Source organism: Corvus cornix, chromosome 8 (assembly GCF_000738735.6).
Source record: "Corvus cornix cornix isolate S_Up_H32 chromosome 8, ASM73873v5, whole genome shotgun sequence".
Taxonomy (NCBI): domain Eukaryota; kingdom Metazoa; phylum Chordata; class Aves; order Passeriformes; family Corvidae; genus Corvus; species Corvus cornix.
The window spans coordinates 24,597,625-24,616,546 of NC_046338.1; the positions used below are offsets into that span (position 1 = coordinate 24,597,625).

The 18,922-nt window shown below is 41.8% G+C and overlaps 1 protein-coding gene across 4 annotated transcripts in view; it reads right to left on the minus strand.

Moving 5' to 3' along the window:
- Nucleotides 1-18,922, minus strand: part of MTA1 (metastasis associated 1) — a 79,191-nt gene that overhangs the window by 23,998 nt on the left and 36,271 nt on the right. For all 4 annotated transcript variants that reach the window (XM_039555702.1, XM_019291682.3, XM_010409314.4 and 1 more), the window contains exons 9-13: nucleotides 18,382-18,570; nucleotides 17,204-17,278; nucleotides 8,297-8,355; nucleotides 1,841-1,956; nucleotides 837-988 (exon numbers count right to left, since the gene is read on the minus strand). In XM_039555702.1, the coding sequence (XP_039411636.1) occupies nucleotides 837-988; nucleotides 1,841-1,956; nucleotides 8,297-8,355; nucleotides 17,204-17,278; nucleotides 18,382-18,570 (591 nt within the window). The remainder of the gene's footprint in view (nucleotides 1-836; nucleotides 989-1,840; nucleotides 1,957-8,296; nucleotides 8,356-17,203; nucleotides 17,279-18,381; nucleotides 18,571-18,922) is intronic.

Consider the following 18,922-nt stretch of genomic DNA (forward strand, 5'->3'; position numbering starts at 1 on the left):
ATAAAACCTGGAAGTTATCTCAGCAATTAGGAGGCTTCAGAGGGCAAAGAGAAGCCTGGAAAGGATAAAGGTTAAACAAAAGAAATGGAAAGGGAACGACAGCAAAGAATAGGAGAGGAAAGAAATTAACCAGAGATAGAAGTTCTGTGTGTGCTACCCTTCTATCCATGACAATGATAGTTATTTTTTCCAATCAGCTTAATGTCTAATGCTTCCAGATCAAACTTTCACCAAATTCAGAAAAAAATCTGAGAACTTTGGTTTTCAAATAACAGAGGAAAAATGAAACAGAAACAGTTCATACAATGCTTACTCAAATCTATCCAAAAAAAGGATGATTATTAAAAAAAAAACAGAATTAGGTAGAAAAACAAGATAAAAGATCTCTAAAAAGCCACTAGCTATTTGGGGTATATCTAATTTTGAATATGCCTTGGGAAAGTAAATTGGTTTCAGGAAATAATTAATTCATTTGGAGAGAAAAAACCAGTGCTGTTCCCCCTACAGCAAAAATCATGGAAACCAAATACCAGAAACACTGGGTGGCATTTCAGTTTCTCCCATCTCCACTAAGTCATTTCATGCATTTGAAGGCTAGTTTGCTAAACAAATGATGTTGGTTTTTTTTCTCAGGGCAGTACTTCGCAACAGATTACTTCTAGCCGAGGCGAACGCGCCAACTTCTGCTTGACATGAAATATCAAACCCAAGGACAACGATGAAGGCTGAAGGCATTCTTTTGGTGGTTAAATATTTAAGAACAGTGAGCAGGCAGTTAGGTATCATGACACTCAGTTTGCCAGGCAGAGGCACCAGTCTGCCTTGTGGATACCCACCAAATTATTGCGGTTTGGTCCAGGCCTCTCCCCATCTAACCGTGTTGGCATTTTCAAGCCACCGTATTTCTTCCAGTAGGTCCAACAGGATGCACAGAGGCGACACTGCATGTTAGGGGGACCCCAAGAATACCACTGGTAAGACTGGGTGGCTAGAGATAACAAAGGTGGAAATTATATATATCCTTACACAGGATCACTTTTCAGATCTTATTCTCTTTAGAAGCAGCAGAAGCACAAAAGAAAACATCCCCCCCACCCCCCACAGAGCAAAGCTCACACAGACCTTAGAAAACTAATGATGGCTTCACTGTCATCAGCACTGCTACACATACTTTTGATTTCAGCAGAATTGATTACATTAATTAATCTAAATCCCTTTTAAAATGCAAACAGAAAAAAACAATTATCAGGATGAGAAAATTTCCTGCCAATGGAACTGAACTCTTTTTGCTAGAGAATTTCTGCAGAACATGGGAAACAGCAAAGATTGTCTTCAGGAACTTCCCATACATCAGTTTTACAACTGAAGAATGTACAGTCTGTGACTGGACATCTCATACAGTCCTACATTCCAGCATCTCTAAAGGCTCCCCATAAAGGAGCACACTCATTAGAACTCAGTATTATTAGTATCAGCAGCAGATCGAATACAGTGGTGTGACATATTTTCAAATCTACTAAAAAATGATGAAAAGAATTGTCAAATTCACACACCTTGATTTAAATATTCACTCAATAGTAACCTGCAATTATGTAGAACATTTACTAACTCCCCCTTTAGTACTTCATAATTCTATTTACAAATGTAACACCAGTAGTTAAAAAACAAAACAACCTGAAACAAACAAACAAAAAAAGAAACAAAAACAAACTCAAAAAAACCCTGCTTAAACGCTGCTATATCCAATTCTTCCCCACACCCCCAGCACGAGACAGCTTTTACTTTAATGTTTACATCTCAGCACTCACTCTGCACACACAGCTGCTGTTCTGGCACTTACTGTAACAGCTCTCACAGGCCCGTCCTGCTCCCGCGTTCTGTGCCTGGACTCCAGTACCATTTACCACTCCTGGTTTGACATTATTTACATTGATCTGGTTGGGGTTTGGCTTGTTACTTAAGACACAAAGCAAAAAGAATGACAAGTGTTAACTGAGGCATGCAATTCTTTATTTGACTTTTGAAAGTATGGCCCAAAACGTTTGAAGACTCAAATTTCATTCAGCACGTGGCTTCCAGAACCAGCTGTAATTACCAGCAATCTGACTTTTATGAACACACTGTCTCCAGTAATATTTTAAAAATACCGATAATGAAAATAACTGATAGTTGGATGCCATTTACAAGACTTTAAAACCTTTTAAAAAACAATAAACCAGGCCACATAGGTATCCCTATTGACTATCCCAGACATTTGAATCTAGGTAAAACCAGATCTCACTTACAGGTCCTCAACATGAGAGGTATTTTACTTAAATCTCCAAAAAGAAGGCTGGGGGCTGGAGCAGGAGCAGTAGGCAGAGAGAGGGCAATGTCTGCTTTATTTAGGGAAATATAACCCTAGACTGCAGTCACAAATATTTCCATGTTGTCTCACTGGCCATTATTCACACAAGTACACCCAACAAGTAACAACATCTGGGTCACCTCAGCTCATCCCTATACCCTCTTTAAAATGATGATTCAGGAAAAACTAGGAGCTAAGAGCTAAAAAATAGCTACTGGCAGGAGCTGAGAATGGAAGGCCAACAAAACCTTGGCATGGAGAGCAGGATGAAATAGCACATCTCTGCAGAGGAAGAAGTGTCTGAGGGGGAAAATGAGGCCTTCAAAAAATCCTTGGCATGGGAGGGAAGAAGGAGGACAGAGTACTGCTATTGCAAGGACAGGACTTCTGGGGAATGGAGAAAGGTGGAAGAAGTCATACATGAAGTTTCAAACAACAGTACATGAGGAGTTTACCAAACATGCAAGGACTCTAGGGTGCTGTTAGGAGTTCACACTATAGAAGCAACAAAGAGCAGGCAGGCTTTGGAGCCAACTGCTGAACATAAGCCTGAATTGCAACGCTGATTTACATTCCTATCAATACTCTCTTACCTGAAGATTGAAGGGAGTGGGCATATTTCTTTTATTTCCAACTAACGAACCCATTATTTAAAAGCAGAAATATCTTAAAATGGCTTTCTGCAATCCCCTTTTCTTAGACATCAGTTGCACACTGACACAGGAGTCACGGTGACTTCAGTAGGCCAGAGTATTTGCTATGTTTCACCCTGGCTAGTGCTACAAAACCAGCATTGTGGGAATAGAGCCAAATTAAGTTCTTTCTAATGGGGCACCAGCATCAGGTTTCATGTTCTCAGCAATGATCCCTGGAAGCAAAGGAGTTCCAAGTGACAGAGTTCTGCAGGCAACTGAAAAGCTGATGCTGCCCTGGAAGCCAGAAAACATCCTTCTTATCTGAAAATGTCCAATCATGTCCTGAGATACACAGCTCAGTTAAGCTCCATTTTGACAGAGACAAAATAGGTTCTGCTGTGAATGAACTACAGGAACCACACACAGGTTGCATAAAGAGGCAAGAGTGTGTTTCTCTAGACCAGGAAAAACTTCCAATAGTGTTCTCACTGTAAAATTCAGAGCCTTTCTGCAACAGAGAAAGCTCAGGAGGCCAAGTGGCACAGGAACAGTGTAAGGAGTTTGTTCCTACAGTGCACTGAGCAGCATACACACAGCTCAAAAGCAGCAGAGGAGATTAAAAAAAAAAAAAAAAAAAGACATTTAGATTAATTCACAAGCCTGAATATGTTTTCGTCTCCTTCTGCTTATTAATTTGCCCACCTCCTACGAAGACTAAAGTGTTTCAGGGTGCTTATCAGAAAGGCACCAAGTTCTGACCCCACAGATGGCAGGAGATCCACAGGCAAGTTTAACAAAGGGGCAGTTGAAAGAGGGAACATTCACGCTCCCCTGCTCTGGGACGTCACTATAGTAACCTGCTGCAAAAGAACTTTTGCCAATGATTCACGAGCAAACTCCATGTGCAAACATGACCAAGACGCCGCAAAACAAACAGCCCTCACAGATGCACACTGCTACAAGGGGCGTTGCTCCACTGAGAAAAAGACTGAAGTAAAGAAAACTAAGGCCTTACAGTTCAACATCAGGCCTGTTGCTTCCTTTCTCTACCTTGGATTTATCCTCCAAAAAGGCAGCGACGTAGTCTGAAATCCATCAGTAAAGCCCGATAAAGCACTGGGACCAGAAAGGAGGATGATGGCCTGACTCCTTTATCCTCTCAAAAACCATTATCAAGCTTGTATTTAAACACAAGTGGAAAAGATGCACTGGTGAAAGCCGATCACCAAACCACACTTATCAGCAGGACTAACATGCTGTAGTTGTGGCAAACTCCAGGATTCTGCAGCACTACAATTAATGAAGCTGCAGCAAGCATCGGAGAGTGTCCTGCTCCAAAGCTAAGGTCAAGTTTCACAGTGGCAGTAACAATAAAATTCAGGCAGATAATGTTTTCATCATATGAGAAGCAAAAACCTCTTAATTGTTGATGATATGTTAATTAAACTTGCTTGATATGACCAAAGCCTGCTACAGCTATTAACAAGAGAATCAGATGAGTAACTGGATGGATCATTAAGCAATTAATGAAGCTGAAGCTAAAGATGCAAATAAGGTAGTGAGAATACTGATGGTGTGGCAAACTGTCATTTCCAGTTCTTGTATCAGGAATGGAAGTCTCTTAAAGGGGTTTCAGTTGTGAAGGAGCAGTCAGTCATGCTAGAAAAGGGATCATGAAGTGCAGATTTCTGGGCTGTACTCTTCAGATCAATCACAATGGAAGAGGTGGAGGCAATAAAGCAGGTGCAGAGAGAAGGTGCTGGAAGCCTGTCAACATGGACTGAAGCCCCTGTACAAAAAAATCCAACCTGGAGATAATCTTGATCCCCACAAAGGACTGATATGCCCTCAGTAAACAAGTAGACAGCATTTGACCCACAGCACGGTGATAAAATTTTTGTTGTTAGAAATAATTATAAACTTAATACCACCCAGTGAATGTTTCCTGTTATTGAAGAACCCATGTGTGCTGGATGCAACTGAACAATTAAGAAATAAAGCCTCAGAAATAAAAACAATTTAAAATCCTTTGTAAGGCACATTTGTGCCATTTACATCTAGACATCTAATAGAAGTGTCTGGATCCAGGCAATGGAGGTGAGCTTTCCTCACAGCTCTCCAGCCTCCTGTAAATACCCACTTCTAACAACAGGTCTAATGACCATTAAACAATGCTTTTTGAAAAGGAGCAGATTTCTCCAACAAAATGTTGGAGATTGCCATTTTAACTACCACAGCTCCAGAAGGAAGAGCAGCATTACACCTTTAAGTTTTCCATGTTGCCATGAACCTCTGTACAATGAAACAGGGAAGAAAAATAGTCTTGCTCTTCAAGCAGAGGACAACCAAGCAACAGACAAAGGAATTATCTTCAGCTTGTTAAGCAGCTGCCCCTTGTAGTGATCCAAAGCTTTGACCTATTCCTGAAGTTTCCCTACTGGATTCACAAAAGGAGCACAGTAGGGAGAACAATATTTCCCTGCTTCACAGCCTTTGAGAGGCAGCTTGACAAAGTGCTTTGAGATTCTCAGATAAAATACTGTAAATAGAATGTATTCATTAACACATACAGATGTAGAGTTAAAAGTTACATTTTTCACCAGTACATTTTGGACTGGAAATTGTGTGGAGCAGTTCATTCTTCCCTTTCTGTTCTTACCCCTCCTGGTATCACTTAGATCAAAGCAAATGAGAGAAAAGCCACACAAAACTGGATGTCTCAGCCTTCATGATTGCAGATGCCCTAATCCCAAAAAGCACAAGCTACACAACCAGATCTTTACCAAAAAGAAGCAAGTAATTGGTACATATGATGCCTGTAAGATTAGTAAAACTAGAGCATGACTTCCACAACAACCTGAAGAGTATGTTTGGGTACATACTAGAACACGAAAGAGTCTGAGACTACACCTGCATGAAGAAGGCCTCCAAACACTGCAATCACTTCAGAGGATGGCAGGATGAGGCATGTGAGAATGTGGAATCTCTTTGTGCATTCAGATATCTATTGCTGCTTCAACACCACTCCCACTGACAGAGACAGTGCTACAGAAGACAACTAAAACATTTGTTTTTCAGTATTTCCTGAGTTTAACTGATTTTACACTTTTTCCTTTCACCAGAAAAACACATTAGTGCTTTTCAGCCAAAGGGCTGCATTGCAAAGCCATATTTATAGACATTAGGTTCTGTCAAGTCAACTACAAATGTCTGTCCCGAAACCAGGGTTATTCTTTGAAGAGGTACAGAAATGTTTGCTCAATCTAGGTCAGAAGTGTTTTTCTAAGACGTTGGTTTAGGACTTGATAACCTCACATCAATTACCTCTATGACCCTCCATGCTTCAGTTACCCATGTTAATAAATTTGGGGCACAGTCTCAAGTTAAAAAATATCAACTCTAAAGCTTTACATTGAGCTGTTATTTTTCATTGTGTTACATGTATGTGACCTTTGAAGACAGCTCCTATTCTTTTTCTTATTATTTTCCTCCTCTCTGCTAGATTTTCCTATTAACATCGGAGAAACAAACAAGAGACCTATCAACGGAAGACAGCCAGAGACAAAAAAAAAGATAAAATTGTTTGAGCCTGGTATCCTCCAGGGTCTCTCACTGCCAACAATTTTACACCAGTTACTGTTAAAATGTGTTTCAGTCAATCGGCAGATACGCTTCTGCATAGGTCTTGTGACAGCCTACACCAAGTAATTTATTTTTGAGGTGACAAGTGGATCATTATGGCTCAAGCCTAGGAACAGGAATGGGCTCAGTAACATGATAAGGACAAATCAATAACATTGATATTTAGATCCCTACACCGTGCATTGCTATTGCAAACCAAGAATATAATCTTCTTCTAGGTCACAAGATAATGTAGATACCATACAGTCCCTATATGCCAGACCTTGTACTCAAGCTTGTGTAGAAGTAATACAAAAAGCTTAGAAATATTTAATTGCTGCCACATTTGGAGGTATTAATAGCAAGAAAACAGCAGAAGCATTCATATGGGATTAAGTAAGTCAAGTAATTGCTACTTTTCCTGATACAAATGAAAGGATATTGAAAGAGAAGGAAAACATTTTATCAAATAATATGTAAGTTAAGGTATAACACTCATAAAATGAACCGTGACTGGAAATCAAAGCCAGAGACAAGAAGAGCAGGCACGTGGGCAGAGACAGGTCTGTTCCTGAAGCAGGGAGGTAAGCTGCTGATTTGATTATGTGTTCTTTAGATAGGAACAAGAATTACCTTGCTGAGGGGTAAGATGCCACTCCAGGCAGCCATTATCAAATGAGCACCACAACCTTCCAAACACAAAGCCCTCCCTCCACACATTATAATCCAAGAGCAACAGCAGGACTGTCAGGCTCTCTCCTCTGCAATATCCTTTTGCATCTGCAGTCTAAATTACACTGCCTTTTGCTTTACAAGCTTATTACATTGTGAATTCATGTTTAATTTGATGTCCAGTGTCCCCCTGCAGAGTAACACTGTCCACAAAAAGCAATATTGTTGAAAGACTGCGTGACAAGAAATCTGTTTGGCTTCACTCTAAATATTACACCTCACTTTTAGTAAATTCACCTGAGAGGTATTGAGGTATTTCAAACCAAAAAAGAAATCATGGATCCTCTATTTTCAGCAGAAATAAGGGGCTGCCTTGCAAGCTAAATATATAAAAATTAGTTTTATCAAAAGTAACAGAACAGATGGTAGAAGTTCATAAATATTTAAAAGGAGACAGCATAAAAGAGTGAAGGAGTTATTGGGGATAATACACAGGGGAACATATCAGAGTGAAAGTTGAAAAGTGAAAGGAAAGGGTAGACTAGAAATTCTGCATTATAACAACTATTGACTAGGCTATGCAGAGAAAATGAAATAGAAGACATTTTAGTAAGAATTTTGTTTTAAAATACATGTACACATATCAATAATTATACATTATTTTTAATATATAATGATATATACATTTGTTAGGTAACAAACATGCATTGGTGATCCACTGCTGAGAAAAACTAATAGAAAAACAGATAGATTATTGAACAGTTAATTAGCTACCCTTTTGTTCACAACCATGCTGACCTGCCAGCAAGTCCCCAACTCCCCAACTCCCAAGTCCATATAAAAATAAAAATTAGAAGATAAGTAACAGTTGCTTCAGGATGGGAACATTATACAGGATGAAGGAAATGAGCAACATGAGACCACAACATCCTAACCAGGAAATAGTAATATTGGTAGGCCATGGAAACTGCTACACCAGTCCTCCTGTAATGAGATAGAAAACAAAACAAGAGATACTTACTAGTTGGGTATATACACTTGTTTTAGCTTGCTTTCTGCTTCTGCTGCTTTCAATCGTTTCTTTGAATAGAAAAAAGAAAACAATTAAAATAAAAATAAGAGCCACCTTACCTGAGTCAAGTAGCAAACCTATAAGGACTTCAGCAATTATTTACTGAGCAGCTACCACTAAATCTTCCAACAAGAAAATATTCACTGAAGACAATTGTGGGCATCAATTGACTATGCAGCTTTGCAAAAAAGTCGAAGAGATGCCAAGCTACTAATAATGAGGACAAACTTTTCATTCCCATCTACTTCAATTCAAATTCCTTTTTTTAAAAGGCTTTTATTTGTCCTGCAGAGAAAGATCTGACATGTCAGTGTTGATTCTCTATTAAAACATTCACCAACTGGACAGTAACAGGTACAACAATGCAACCTCTCCATCACAGCTCCTCAACAGCTGAGCCAATTCATTCAAAGTTTCAAGTAAGACTTTTGTGTCGATACCCCTAAACTTCTGAAGGCTCAGTGACACTGAAGATTTTTCTTGAGACATTAAAAAGGTCAAGAACACCTTTTCTAACTCAAACCTTCACCCCTTAAACAGTAGAAGAGGCACACTGAGATTCAAGTTTTCTCTTTATTACATTTGCAAAATAAATTTTGGGTGAGCCTCTGGCATCTCTAGTTCAACCCCCTGCTCAAAGCTGGTACCAGCTGTCTGCATAAAGCTGTGACAATGTTTTCCAGACAAACCAGCAGCATGGGGATATTCCAGATAAACAGATTAGCCAAACATTTTCTATGCAGCAGCCTCAAGGCATGGTCTAGGAAAATGTAAAGCTGAAGTCAGTATCTTCATAGAAGCAGGAAGCACCAGAAAACATAATAAAATTGAAGAGTGTGTCACTGAAGAGCTGGACAAACATAAAAATTGTTTTTACAGACACACACAGAAACAACAAAGTAAATGTTTCCTGTAAGCATAAAGCTTTTATCAGGACAGTTTTAAACAACAATTTTCTATATGACAATCTGCCAGTTCCTCACCAAAGCTCTCTAGACTCCTAAAGAATTCCCCTCTTCCCTTTTCCTGCAAATAACAGTCAACCTATTTTAGAAATCAAAGAATGAAGTTGTCAGACAAGAGAGCAAGGAAAGAGAAAACAGAACCTCTGAAAGTTATCCTGAGACTATGGCTACACCTTCAGAGCTGTACTCCTGGCTGACTCCGTTCTGCTGGAGCGGGCCAGCTTCCCAGACTGCTTCTGTTAAACCTCACCTAGGACAAGAACTGCTGCCTGAAAACTGGCCTCAAGAAAACCCAGATGAAGAAGACCTTGTGGAGACAATCCTTATCAATCCTACAGACGTGCAGGAATCAATCACACATTTTGCTGCCAATCAGTGATGGAACTGAAGAGGTTCTCCTGAATACAAACGGCATGTCCAAACTGAACGTTTTCAAGCCACCCTAACTGAGCATCTTTATGTAAGAAACAAAACCACCCAAAGAGGGGCCCCAAGAAGTGTTGTCACAATGGTTCTCCAAACATCATCAGAAATCCTCCTTCACCTTCCAGAGAGACACTACACAAAAAAATCATCCTTTAACAAAATGCATGCTCAGGTGCCTTCCTGCTCAGGAACTGGAGCCTGTTCCACACACAGCCTCAGGCTGAAAAAGAGGACTTCATCCTCGAGGCACAGATTGCCACGGGCACTTACACTGGCAGATGAACAGCTACAGAGCTCAGTCTCCCCAGGAAATACATGGAAATCCAACACCAGATACTGACAAACAGCTTAAAACACTGTTTGATGACTAGTACCAGAATCCAATTTCCTTGAGAAAGGAAATTCAGGAAACTTACACTGGTAGAGAACTGTTGTGTTTTTTAAATTTCTACATTGTGAGAGGAAAAAGCTGCGTTTTCTTGACAAAATCTCCCATGGGGACTATCTGGCATCATTATGTTATGACAGTTTTGGAAATCTATGAATGCAAGAGCTTCATCCAAGCACAAAGCATTATCAGCAACTGAAATATTCTCCTGTGCACAACATAAAGTCATCTGCCTTGGGGACATGGCTAATTTAGGGTATTAAGCAGTATTTTAGTAAACAGGTGATGAATGTCAACCTCACCCCACAGATTTCCTTTGTGACTGATGACCATGGAGCAAGCCCTGAGCTAACAACTGCCATAAGTCACCTGGACTCCACCACAACCCCCTCTCCTACAGCTGCCTGGGAACCAGCACAGCACACGACAAATAGTACACACCCCTATTACAAACAGCAGACCAGGAAAATTGAGGGTTTCCAGAAGGTACCACAATATCCTGGGTAAGAAAAGGCTTTGCACTAAGTACCTGTGGCTGTGGGCAATCAATAGACCAGATATGATGAGTTTCCTCTTTCCTTACAGTGACTGATCCCAGAAGGTACAAAAGAAAGATGCTTGAAATGTAGTCATGCACAGTTTCAAAATAATCCCTTCCCTGAAAGAGTGCTTTGCTAGGTCCTTTGCCAGTTATTAATTGATATGTGCCTAAAGCATATTTATGCTATAAATTCTTAATGCTATCTGATGTAGTTAATAATGTCCTCACTCCCAAGAAAAATCCAGAACATTTGTAAGTTTTTCTAGCAGTTTGGCCTAAAAAAAATCTTTTCTCTGAGTTATTTATATACACAGATCTTAAGTATATCCTCTTATTTACCTCATCATATTTCCCCCATCTATAAAAGGAAGATATTTCCAACTTGTCTATCCCACAGGGACCAAGGGATTAAAGTACTAAGCACTGTACATCCAAGTTGGTGCAAACATCTGTCCTTTATATATCCTCTCCCAGATTTGACATCCTATCCACTGAGCTTGAAAGAGTTTTATAATAGGTGACGTATAAGAGCAAATGATTGTGGTCATTTTCTAAAGAGCAAACATTTATAAAGAGGAAATAACAGAAGAAATCCAGGAACACTGTGGATATTTCAACATCCACAACACAAGAGTTGGGTTGATGGACAGCATGAGGATGCCTCAAAACATCCTCAAATATCGAGCCTTTATTAGTTCATGATAGGGAAGACAAATTACACCTTCTGGATTCAAAGGAGAACTTTCACAATGTTTATTCTTTTTCAAACCTCTGAACATACAACAGAGGTCAGAGAGGTGGGACAGAAGAGAGAATTAGTCTATGATGCATTTGGGAGAAATGCTCCCAGCTGCCTGTGCTCCAGCAACACACCTCAGAATTGACGGCTTGTACCTATGGTTCTAGCAATTTTGGCAAGAAAGTGACTGAGTTCCATATTACCATAGATTCAACAGGAGGTGTTTGGGGATAAAACATCCCACAAATGTGGAAAAACCTTTCATTGATGTTATTTCTACACTTCAGCACACAGGACTTTATGAAGGCTGGTACATTAAGACATCATTCATAGCTCTGGGCTAGGTACAAAGCAAGCTTGCTTCTCTTAAAAAAGATGTTTTCTATCCGCATCAAGACTGACCCAGAGATCCCTACCTCATGGAGTCAAATCTAAGGGCACTTCCACTTTCCCCAGTGTGTTCTCACCATGCAGACCTTAAAACCAACTTTCTCTGTCTATTCCTCCTACACTTTTCTAATGGCACTTCCACGTAAGAAATAGAACAGTAGAAATTGATAGTATTTGATCTTCCCCTTGAAGTTACCTGCTCCTCAGACACAAATAAAAATGGAAGAAGTAAATTAAAGCCATTAACTCTCAGAAAGAAAGTGACTAATTCAAACAGTCATCTGCCACTGCCATGCCTCAAGCTTGTCTCAACCTTTGGAAAGTTTTAATGTTTTAAAGTTTTTAGGACTTCCCCTAATGATAAGCACAACAGTAGAAGCATTTAGTCTTTAAAAAAAAGTCACCCTGGAATTCACAACTATGTAAGAACTCAACCTCTACACTGAATGAAAATGTAGGCATAGCCACACACCACATCAACCCTCAGAGCTCTCAAATCACTGGAAGAAGCCAAAAAACAGCAGTTAATCAGTCAAAGCCACTTCAAACCTTCCTTAATCAGAAATATACACTCTTGTGTACTGACACAGAAAAACTGTCCCAGGAAAAGAATGTGTTTGAAGGAGACCCAGGATACTGAATTTGGAATGTATCACCTTAATTTTCTTCAAGACAAGTCTGAAGGGGTGTTACTGACAGGACAGCGCTTGGGATCACTGTGGACATTCAGGAGCCTGCACTAAACCACCAATTCTGTGTTGATACTGTAGTAGAATTAGTCCTTCTAGCAGCTCTGTTCTTGGAGGGTCATTCCTTCTCAAGATGACTGAACTCCTACTTATGCTGGTAATATTCAAAAGCACGGTATAGCTAAAGCCAAATAAAAATTACTGGATACGAGATCCAAGTGCATGCTCCAAAAGAAGTCAATTTGCACACATCTCCATCTTGGTGTCCTACTCACATGACAATGCAGCAGGAAGTGCTGCACTGAGCCTTTTGATCTTAGGTACACCAAGCATGAGTACAAATTACTGTTCAGTTCTCAGAACAGGCTTTCTGTTGAAGGCAACTCAAAATGTCCCTTCCTCAATGGCAAGAAACAGGGAGATTCTAATTCAGGATTATGGCAGTGTTTTCTTATGCCAAGAAAACGTCAAGGGAAATATAGGAGGATGTAAACAGCTCCCAACTAACTGCTGCTTCTTCATCCAATTAGTTGGTGGCAAAAATCTTCATTCCTGTGTTTTGTAACTCACAGAAATATAGACAATTTAAATGCACTTTTAATGTTCATTCAGACAAAGATTTTACAAGAATAAGTAAGTTATTAATACTTCTATTAAACCCTCTAACATACAGACTTGGAATACAATTTAATCATCTTCTTGGAAAGAGGGAAGTGTGTTGCAGTGGGGATACTGCAACATACATATATCAAACCAGGAGTCCCGTGGAAAGGAAATATATAGGACAGACAGATTCTTGCTAGATGTTTCAGAGATGTTTATTTCTCCAGCCGCATGGCCAGGATCTGCCGAGGAACTGTTCCAGTCACGGGACCAAGGGTCCTTCTGCCCGCGCAGGGAACACAAACCAACCAATGGGAACGGGGCAGGGAAACCCCGTGTCTGTGCCCTCAGGGCCCCTCTCCCAGGGCTACACGGCGGGGGAGGGACCCCGACACCTCACCCATTTTATTTTAATAAAAGGAGAATGAAAACAACTGGATAAACATAACAAGAACAGTTTCAAAACAAAACAAGCCACCCTCCTGAGTCTATGAATGTCCAAACAGATTCTGTGGAACATCTTAGGGCTGACAGAAGGGAGACAGAACTCTCTGAGCATGCTTTGTGGGGAAACTGAGGCAGGAGAGGGTTTAATTTCTTCCCTCCCCCTTTTCATCCCCCACTCGGCATTGGAAAGGGATTTTTGGGAAAACAATTGGCAAAGGTATGGTTTTGTGGGGGAAACCATGGATGAAAAAACAGATTGGGAACACACTGGGGGTAATAGGACATAGGGTAAAAGGGAAAGGTGGGATTAGGAAAGGGAGACTGTAGGGGGAGCTTACAATGGAGATATTGTCTAACATGACTACGATTTTTTGCATATATACTGCCTTTTACAGGAACACCATCAGGCCCAGTGACCTGCGATGCTTGTAACCCTTTTCTACCTTGTAGAATTTTGAATTCCACCACCTCTCCATCTCCCAAGCTTGGGATGCATTTTTCAGGGTTATTCTTTTTAATAGCAGTTCTATGCACGAATATGTCTTGCTGGTTGTCACACCTTGTTATAAAACCATAATTTTGCTTAACATTATACCATTTCACTATCCCTAAGATCTTAGCTACTATGATTTTTTCCTTTTTTCGAGTAGCTGCTGTTTTCTGTCTCGCTGCATCTTTGCCCTCTCTTTCGGTCGCTCCCGTGTTGGAATTGTCAGGGCTGCTCGTGCTGCTGGGGCCGTCAGAGCTACTCGTGCCTGCGCGCTCTTCCCGGGGTCGCGTTCGGGGCCGCACGGGCCGGGCCGGGCCGCACCGCTCAGTTCTCCGTGCGTCGCCTCCTCTGGTCGCAGCTTCGCTGCTGCTGCCTGGCGCTGCACCCACGTCTTGGCTGGGCCCCCGAGCGACGACTCCCCCGCGCCCTGCTCCAGCCTGCGTCTCGGCTGGGCGCGGCTCCGCTCCACCGCCACCGCCGCCAGCCGCCGCCCGCGCGCCGCCCCTCTCGGTCGGGCATTCACGGGGCTCGCTCCACCACGCGCTGTGCTGGGCCGGGCAGGCACCGCCGGGTCCCGCCGCTCCTGCCGCGCCTCGCTCCGCCACCGACACTGCGGCTCGCGTGGCTCCGCCTGCACGCGGGAACTGCCTCGCTGCTGCTCACAGAGCGCTCGGTGCACGTGGCCTGGGCCGCACGGTCCCTGCGCCAGGCTTCCCTTTGCCAAGACACAGCTGACGTTGTTCAACAGTCTCGGTAACTAAATAATATTAATGAAAATATTCTTCCATCGGCATATATTTTGACTCCAGTATTAACTGTGTCCAAACGGTTTTCCAAAAGCCCTTGGTAAGAATTAAATCCCAAGAAACATAGAAAAAGTTCTTAAACAACCATGCCAGGAAGTGTTTCAGTTCTTTGAGTTTGAATCAAGCTAAAATTTACAAATCGTTGCTCAAGAATCATTTTAAGATAAATGTCCATATGCGGCTCTGAGAGCCAAGAGTCTTCCCACGGTTCCTCCATAGTTTAGATATGGAATAGCAAAGCAAAACCAAGAAGAGGAATCCAAAGTTTCCAGGGTTTACTCACACAAATCAGTCGCTTAGGGATCGGGGATCATTCTGCTCTCAATTCTCCACCATTATTTTGCAGTGGGGATATTGCAACATACATATATCAAACCAGGAGTCCCGTGGAAAGGAAATATATATGGACAGACAGATTCTTGATAGCTGTTTCAGAGAGATGTTTATTTCTCCAGCCGCATGGCCGGAGCTCTGCCCCGGAACTGTTCCAGTCACGGGACCAAGGCTCCTTTGCCCGCGCAGGGAACACAAACCAACCAACGGGAACGAGGCTGAGCAGGGGCAGGGAAATCCCCGTTCTGTGCCCTCAGGGCCCCTCTCCCAGGGCTACACGGCGGGGGAGGAGACCCCAACAGAAGTGGAAGTGCAACTTGAGATACACTTTGCACATCCTTACTTGCGATACTTTCAATATCTTATGCACAAAAATGCTGTCAGCCTCAGAACCATTCTGTGGTATTAGATCAAGGGAAGAGTCTACATAGAACAAACACTATGAAGAAACAGATGGAAAAAGTGGCAAAGGATGTACTCTGCCAAAGACTTTGCACTCATCAAGTAAAATATAAATGTAATATACCATTATTTGAACTACAACTTCCTATGCTTTCTCTTTGTGGTTACATATAGATGGTTCTCTCAAGCTTTTTATAAATGTTTCATGGTATTATTCGCTTGTACAAGCTGGGAATCTGAGATGAGGTCTTCAGCTCAGTTCAGACCTATTTGATGTAATTATCTCTGCACTGCAACTTCTACCTGTTCAGCTTATACTGTCTCCTAAGTGCAGAGTGTCTAACTGGAAGTTTTCCCCAAATCCCACTCCCTGGTAAACTCCTGGGCAGCACATGTAAGGTACAGCATAACCATGAGAGAAAACCCAGTGCACAGGAATAGAACAAACCGTAAGGTTTGTTGTGTTTTTTAATTGCTGCAAGAACAAATAATCAAAGTCTTCACATAACTATCTCCTCTGCAATTTTGCCTATGTAAAAAACCTTAGGAAAATGGAGAAAGCAATGGGGAAGGAAAAGCCATGAGCATTATTCTTCCCCACCATGTCAGCTTCCATCACCATCATACATTCCTACCACCCATTTCCTTACTGGAAGGAAAAGTTTCAGTCAAAGAATGAACTCGGGGAAATAGTGGAATAGGGATGCCACCAATATTTTTATTGAAAGTAAAACATAACTGATGCAAAAAAGAGTTTCATTTGTCGTGAGGGTGCAAAGAAAATGGAAAAAATCACATTACAGCACATGCCAAACACTGGTCAGTGCCTCAGGCGTCTAGTCTTTTCCCCAGGCTGAATTTCCAAGGAACCAAGTTAAGGCAGGACATTTTCACAATTCCACTTTTTCTAATACTTCAAATAGATGCTTCAGCTTAGGACGGATAATTATAATGAAAAATCCATTCTATATTTCTCCCTTCTTTTACTTAGTTTTCCTGTTAAATACTGTAGGTAGTTTTCAGCAACTGATACTCTGCAAGACTTTGTGTGCTGCTTGCATTGTGTTTGCTTTACTTCAGGGACCAACCAGTCTTCGTATTTAAACAGAGATAAAAATGATTGTAAACACTACTCAAAGTTGATTCTCAAGTATAACGAGTCTGGGAATTTGAGCCAGTGACACTTCCCAGATAAACGCTTCACTCACAGAGCTTACATGGGGCAGCCTCATGCATCTGCCATCCAAGTCATGGGCAGTAGTGGTGGGGAATCAGCGTGGGGGCCCCTTGTACAGCAACTGCACCCCCAGAAAGTCACCGAAGTTAACGCTGACCTTGAACTCCATAGTCAGAAAGTAACTGCACTGCCTTCCTTCCTTTGCCGAATTCCAAACCAGACATTAGAAAGCTCCAAGCAAACAGGGTAGCAGCAAACATGAAAAGAATGCACTCTTGCCAATGCTGTTTGTATCTACAGAAGGGCTGATGAGTTTAGTGACAAGAGATTGCTCTGATCATAACAGAATGCTATTGGAAAGGCTGAACCCCAAGAGGGAGAATAGACAAACAAAGCTTGGTTTCACAGGCAAGAAAAACAACTTCTGTTGGAATGAAAGAGGTAATTCTGACTCTCTTACCTGCTGAACGTATCTGTCTGTAGTTTTCCACATATAGTAATATTCTATAATGCTTGTTAAGGACTTCCATGGGAGCTGGGGACACAAAGGAAAAGCAGCATTTATTGAAGGAAGCTGGCACACAGTCTCACTGAAATTCACAGGATTCTTCTGACTGACGGTTTGCAGCAGAGTTTTGCAACTACTAACCCTCCTCAAAAAAAAAGTCTGAATCTACAAAGGGGATTTGATGCACAGGGGATCCATATTAAATTAAATGGCCTTTCAAAAAACCCTGAGCTTTCAGTGTAAAAGTGGAACAGGCTACAGGTAAATCTTCATGCTGCACTGGCTCCACAGCAAACCATTCAAGAGAGGCACAATGTGGAAGGGAGCCCACAGGCTCAGACTCTCTGCTTAAACAGGAGAGACTCAAGCAAGAGTCACAACTACAGTATCACAGTTCTGATATGCTTTGCTTCAATGGAGCTGGCCCATTAAAAAAAGAAAAAACCAAACCAAAACAAACTGCTAACAGAACTGTGCCCTGCCAGCTCTGTTCTCCGCGTGAGAAACAGGAGGATTTCAGCAGGACCACAGAGTGTTGCTGTTTCCAAGTCCCTCTATAAGATTAGAGCACAGGACAAACAACACTGAAACTACTTGTTTTGTTCCAGAGGACTTGAACAGCAACGCAGTGAAACTTGGCTCTCCTTACAGCACACCATTCAATCTGCAGGCTGAGCACCGAGGGTGGAGCTTTGGCCAAACTACAGGACACTTCCCTTGGATGCCCAGAATTCCTTCTGAAAAGGCCCTTTCTGAAACCACACTGTAAAGGTTACTACATTTTCATGTTTCAGAAGGCCCAATACTTATTCTCCTTCAAACACAAATTAATCTAGAGCAGCTCAGCTGTCACAACACTTTTGTACGTCCTCCCTTAGCCGTAGTGGAACAGATGATTGTAAATTAACGTTTCTAAAGGAAAAGCGATCATCTGTGATTTGAAATTCTGACTGTACACCAGGCTGTCACCAGTATGAGGTCTGCCTTTTCCCACTTTACAGCAAGACGCATGCTCCAGTTCAAAGCTCCCTTGTTCGACATGATGAAAAACACAGTTTAGACAAGCTGCAAGCCAGCTCTGTCACCAATCAGAGCCAGTTGCCACGGGGGCCCCCGTTTTGTATACTCACAAAATCTTGCTGAATGTCAGTGAAATCTTTTCCATATTTTTCTAGTGCTTCCTCAAAGAGGTTTGCCTCTGAAGCAGACCACTCCTCCATCTCATCTCTGCACAGGACCGGCCCACCTTGTGGCACAAGCGCGGAGATTGCCTTGGAAATGTCATAGACATTTTTGTGCAAAGTGTCCATAGCATGGAACTAGGGGGTGGGAAAGGAGAAAGAGAAATGTAAGGACAAGTATCTGGGGGGGAAAATGTTTAACAGTGAAGCAGCAATGACAAATTCTGCACTGAGATTTGAAGGTGCAGTATTCTATACCTAACACGGTCAGTAAAAACTTGTTCCAACCTCACACTGTAGCTGTCAGTGTACAAACCTAACACTCACTAATAGTGAGGTTTGTGGAACACAAGCCCTTGTGTATCAGTAATTCCTATCAGCTCCTCACCAGCACCACCACTGCAGCACTACTGGTAAAAAAATGCACAGGACAGACACACTCCCCCCAGGACTGAGTTACCATCCACAGATGGGGCAAGGAGATAGAGGT